Below are 5,924 nucleotides of genomic sequence, written 5' to 3' on the forward strand. Positions count from 1 at the left end.
GTATATATTCATGTATATGTAACAGGTTCAACTTTTTAATAATGACATTTATTGGACATCACCAAAACGTCTGTTTGCAAATGAATTTTCAGCATCCAAAGCAATTTGAAACAACAAAAATACATAAATATGTATTTTTAAATATATATTTATGTGATGGAATTGTCATTCATTTACGAATAGCAACCAATATGTGTGCATTCCTGGTTCTGAGGAGGAATGAAGAGCAGTAAGGTTTGCAACCGCCTCAGATTTCAGCACCATGGAGAGAAACCAGCTACTGTCGCTTCCTGTTGTTCTGTTAACACCTTTTTTTTTCTTTTTCTTTGTTTTCACACCTAAATCCTTCCCACTATGCGTCTGATAAGCCTTCCATCCATATGTCCAAGTGTTCGTCCTCGCACACAGAAGCGGTACGATGTTGGTTGTTTCCCGGAGGAGCAGATGTCTTGTTGCTATGACAAACGCTGATGTGGTTGACCAGCGTTGTGGGGTTAAGTGAAACCTTTGGGCGCTGTTTGATCGCTCTCTGCTGCACGTTTTCTGCTCTGCGTACATAAACACAAAGATAGTCGATGAGACGATGAGCTACTTTGGCCAGCTGGACTTCTACCTGCAGCCTTTTAAATCAGTTTTAAATGTAAAGAAGCTTGTGTTAACTCGTGTTAATGTGTTTTTTTTAGTTTTATGTTTCCAGTTGTTGTTGCTTCCCAATGTGTTAGCCTTAATGTCCATGGCGTAAATCAGCATTTGACAGTTTGCACAGAAATTCATCAGCTGTGTTGTGGACGGACCATCAGCAATGTTTACATGCACTTTAGTGTTGCATTAAACATCCTCACATTTCCCCATTTGAGTTATTATTTCCTGCTGCCAAAGATGAAGGCAGTGTTTTTGCACACATCTCTGTATGTGTGTAAGTATTGAATGTGCATTTACTACTGAATATTTGTTGCCAATTCAATTTAAATATCCAAGCGTGACAGTTACAACCACTCATATTTAACACATACTCTGAATGCCAATAGATCTGGCAATGTTGTTATTTATTTATTATTTTTTGACCAAAACAGCCATAACTGTGTTGCTTGTCATCATATAATGATTCCTGGTAAAAAGGGTAGCAGGTGATATTCCTTCAAAGAATGGACCTTACTTTAAACATGTGTTTGCTGTGTGCAGGATGACATTTACCTTGATGCATTTCAAATGGGCATGTTTTTTTCTGCAGTAAAATAATAGGGTTACATTGAACTCGTTTCACTCATTATAAAAAATACTTGGACTGCTTGCGTAGTTTGGCATCTGCATGTGAGTCACCTTTGCGTCGGCTTATTTAAAAGTTGTTTTTTATTATTATTCATAGTTCAACCTCTTTTTTTTTTCAGATAAACACTTCACACCAAACAGCTACTTCCCTGCTATATTTCTATCTAGATTTGGAATATATTTGTTTCTATTGCACATAGTTTGACTATTTATATTTCCCTTTTTTATTTTATTTTTTTTACACATTTGTGCCTCTTTTATGTACGTTTTTTAACCTCTGAAATAGAAAAAGACCCAACTTGTGAGTTATCCATGCTTGCACTGCTGTGCTGTGGTTCCTATCTGCCACCTGCTTCTTCCCACACTACTAATACTCCAAGGTCTTACTCACCAGCTCCAAATTAAACACAGAGGACTAAGCACCGTTTGCACATACCCTCACTTAATTTTGAGCCTTACACATATTTTAGATCCAAAAGTTTGAAGCAGGTGAAGAAAAACTGTTCTGTGCATATAGAAATGTTGACAACAACAAATTGAGAGTGTTAAAAAAGATTTTGCTTTGGTTACTGTTAAGGATTATGGCATGTCCCCATTTCTGCTCTATAAATGTAGTTTCCATCATTTCTTGGGCATTAATTGACTGARAAAGATTCAAAATTGGTCATCCCTGTTGTTGTTTTTCTACGTCAGGCTGCCTGTTTGAGAGAAAACTGTGCACGAGGGACCAGTTCTGCTCCGACGGTGAGTAACACAGCCTGAAAAATTCTTTAATATCATCTTGAATTCTAAAACCTTTGAAAAGTGTCACTTCTCTGGATGTTTAGCTCTGCAGCTGCAAACGCACACGCCCACACTTTACACACAACGGTATAAAAAAATCAATTCAAAAAGTCAAGGATTCGTCCGTTTCTGTGAGCCATTGTTTCTCCATCACCTGGCCCATATCCTTTTCTCCATCTTTATCCAAGCCCCTCCCTCGCCTCACCGTCTCCGTGGCAACACTGACATCACAGTGAGGTCGACACCCCCACAGTTGTTGTGCCGATACGGTGATGAGTCACTGACACGCACTTACGTCCTTCTCTGTGGAAACGGCACTTACGCACACACTCCATCATTGAGCAGAATACTAAATGGATCAGAGTGCCTGCCGGACTGAAGCACACACACACAGACACACACACTGTGTGTCTGAGGAAGGAAGACGATGGGAGAAATATCTAGAGCTACTCACAGCTTGTGTTCCTGATGAGGTCTTTTGTCATTTTGTTTCTTCAGGAACCTGTTACACCAAATAAGCTTTAAACAAACTTCACAGTATTTGTGAGTCTGCATCAAACCACCACAGTTCTGCAGTGACTAACATCTCACAGGGAGTAGAGTTGCGAGAAGATTAAAAAAAAAGGTCTTTGGGTGTTTATAACAGCAAAGAGTAAATTGTTCAGTTTGTGTGGGATGAAAAACAATTTTTGCTTAGTTTGTGAAAATGTTCAAATGTTAATAGTGACATTTATACTGTAGGTTACACTAAGAAAATGTTGCAGATTTTGCTCATTTATACATTTAAATTATTAAAATAATCAATTTTACAACACAACATAGTTTTACAATCTAATATTGTGTTCAACTAAAGGCACTCACACCAGCAGTTTTTTTCAGGTTTAACCTCTTTAAGGTGTGTAGGGTTTGTTACGCAACAAGTGAAAGATTAGTCCAGGATAGTCCAGATTCTATGTATACTTAACACTGATACACTACATAGCTTTGTGTCATGAAAAATAATGGTTTCCAGTTCATCTTGTCACAGCAGAGAGTCATTAGACGTGTTCTCTAAACCCGAGGCTTTAAGAAGGGAAATGTATTAAAGTGAAGCAGAGTTTATTGGTCAGCATTAAATCTAAACAAGTGTTGTAGTTTCAGCTAATTTTCTTTGTCGTGTCACTCCCTAATGCTGCATGTTTGTATAGACTAAACAAACACGCAGCGTCAGGAACTCTTTTGAGCACATTTACAGAACAAATCTAACAGGGATCTCCTATTTGAATCTAGTCATACCTGCATAGAGTCCAGAGACAGACATGCTTCTCAAAAGTAGGAAATGTTTGTGCTGCTTTATTTGCATATAAACCTTGTTGGCAAAAAATTTTTCTTTTATGAAGTGGAATGAAAATGGTACCCAGTGGCGTGCACAGTTCAATATTTGGTCAGTAAAGAGGGAACAGACAATCTAATGCATGTTTATGGTCAGTGGAGAGTAATGAATAGTAAACTCGTGCAGGAAAAGTCTTGTGATTCAAAGCTCCTCATTATGTAGCTCTTTTTTGTTATCTATTATTTTATTATTTTCATTATTTAGCTAAATGATCATTAAAAACAAATTTCATTCAGCCGCACTTAGTTGTCAAAGTTTTGTTATTTTAAACAGATAAATAAAACTATTATAGAAGAACAGCTCCGTCTCTTGACACATGATGCTTCTTTATGGAGGCGTTTAAAGTATTTCTAGTCTAATCTCACTTCCCTACTTTGTTTGTGGCTAAAAACAGAATTTATGTCCTTCCTTTAAGAAAAAAAAGTTGCCAGTCTAATTGCGTAAAACTGCTTCCTTCCACTCCTGCATGACTCAGTATCAAAACCCACATGTTTAATTCATTATTATTAATGTTAATTTATTATTTTTACATGCAGTAGGTATATAACTTAAGCTAGCATACACACTGCTAAAAACTATTTGGTCGTATTACAACTTATGAAAAATATGGAGCTTACCGGTGACATCATCCATTAGTTTGTGCACTGAAGCCTTGAGACTATTGATTTCTCAATGAAGACAGAAGTGATTATGGGTTGAAAAGAGAGCTGGCTTTTCTTATAGGATCGATATACACTTCAGTTTGAACTTTACATAAAAGCACTCCAGTATTTTGATCAGAAAACGTGATTTCCAGTTTTAACACAGTACATTGGAGCGAAATATACTGACTTAGTAAGATGATGATAACATGTGTACTGTAACTGCATTTTATTATTTTAGGAAAGTTGTGAATTTTCTAAAATATTTGTCATTTCACATCTAGTGGCAGTTTGTGGAACTGACTTACCCAGAGCCTTTTACTCTCCTGTCACCTAGCTTATAAAGTGCCTCATGATGAGTTTCCTTGCAGGTGGTAGGATCACGACATGGTGGCTTCGTGGCTTTTATTTTGCTTTTGCTTTTCTGGGGGGAGAGACTGGCATTTTTGAGTCCCAGGAGCTAAGTCTTGATCAGCAGGAGTGACAATAAAACTGAATGCAGCTTTATCAGACAAACAATGCAAAGTAAATGATCATCAGCAGATTATTTTATATTTAGATTTTTTTAAATGTCCTAATCTACATCATTTTTATTGGACTGAAATAAATTCTAACATTAAACACAATTTATTAGGAGTGGGCGGTACTAAAAGCTTCACTATCGATCTGTTACCAAGTAAATGCAAGGATAGTATTGTCAATTCAATACTTGTCAGGTTTCTTGAATATGTACAGAATTTTGCCTTTAATTATTCAATTATGATTTTAAAATATTTTAGGCAAATTAATGCAAACATTTTAATTTGCCTAAAATAATTTTAAATCATAATTATGATTTAAAAATATTTTAGGCTAATTAAAGTGTTTGTATTAACTAACTGCAACAAAATAAAACAACTTAACTGTATAAAATTAATGAAATAATTCCACTATTACCTTACATGACACACAATTAAGAAAACGGTTACTACTGCAAAACGACAAGAAAGATACAACAAGGTAACAAAATATAAATATAACAATGTCAGAAACAACAAAAACTCACTTTCAAAGCATACAAGCATGATATAGAGAACTAATGACTAATGCCAAATAATAAGGAGATTCTGCAAGACTGACATTTTACACTTTATTTGTGAAAAGTAAAGTCAGAAGTGCAAATAAAATGTAAAATAATAATCAATCAACCTCATCCTGCTAGTGTCAACACAATACCCATCTTGGTATTTACAATATCAATACTAAAACTGATACAGCCATTCCTATAATTAATCTAAGACATCACTTTACTTGACGGTCTGTTAACATGACTCATACCTCATTTTATGCAGCTCTTGACATTTGTGCTTGCATTTTCATGTACGATTTTAAAAAACATCTTTATCTTCACCGTTGTAACATTTCATCCCCCCTTCTCACTGTAGCCGTTTTGGTTGTGTGCGGATTAACTGGTGTGGCGACTGCAGTGACTCATCAGTGCACCAAATCAAAAACCTGGTCTCTCCTGCTTTATCTTTCTTTTTGCCACGCTTGCAGCCTTCAGCAGCAATTTTTCCTCATGGCAGTGACAAAGTCTTTGCTCGCGGAGGAATATGTCTGTAATCATGATAAAAACGCCTGTAAATACAACTTGTTTTACACACTTATAATACAAGACTTAATATTTATCAAATTGAATAGTGCTTAAATTGATGGATACAAACATTTTCAGTAAGTTATTTACTTTCATTGCAGTGCAACAAATACTTTGTAAAGATTAGAATGATGATTCAGACGCACCTTTCAGGCTGAAGAGTTGAGTGGCGTGGGCTGCAGTTGACGTACATTAGTACAGACCCACAGTTTTTTTTGTTATATAT

At 36.0% G+C, this 5,924-nt stretch overlaps 1 protein-coding gene across 2 annotated transcripts in view; it reads left to right on the forward strand.

Annotated features, from left to right (window-relative positions):
• ptprna (protein tyrosine phosphatase receptor type Na) overlaps positions 1–5,924 on the forward strand; it is a 35,500-nt gene that overhangs the window by 1,109 nt on the left and 28,467 nt on the right. For both annotated transcript variants that reach the window (XM_014022323.1, XM_014022322.1), the window contains exon 2: positions 1,963–2,013. In XM_014022323.1, coding sequence (XP_013877777.1) covers positions 1,963–2,013 — 51 coding nt within the window. The remainder of the gene's footprint in view (positions 1–1,962; positions 2,014–5,924) is intronic.

The sequence above is a fragment of the Austrofundulus limnaeus genome, unplaced genomic scaffold (assembly GCF_001266775.1).
Source record: "Austrofundulus limnaeus strain Quisiro unplaced genomic scaffold, Austrofundulus_limnaeus-1.0 Scaffold325, whole genome shotgun sequence".
NCBI lineage: Eukaryota > Metazoa > Chordata > Actinopteri > Cyprinodontiformes > Rivulidae > Austrofundulus > Austrofundulus limnaeus.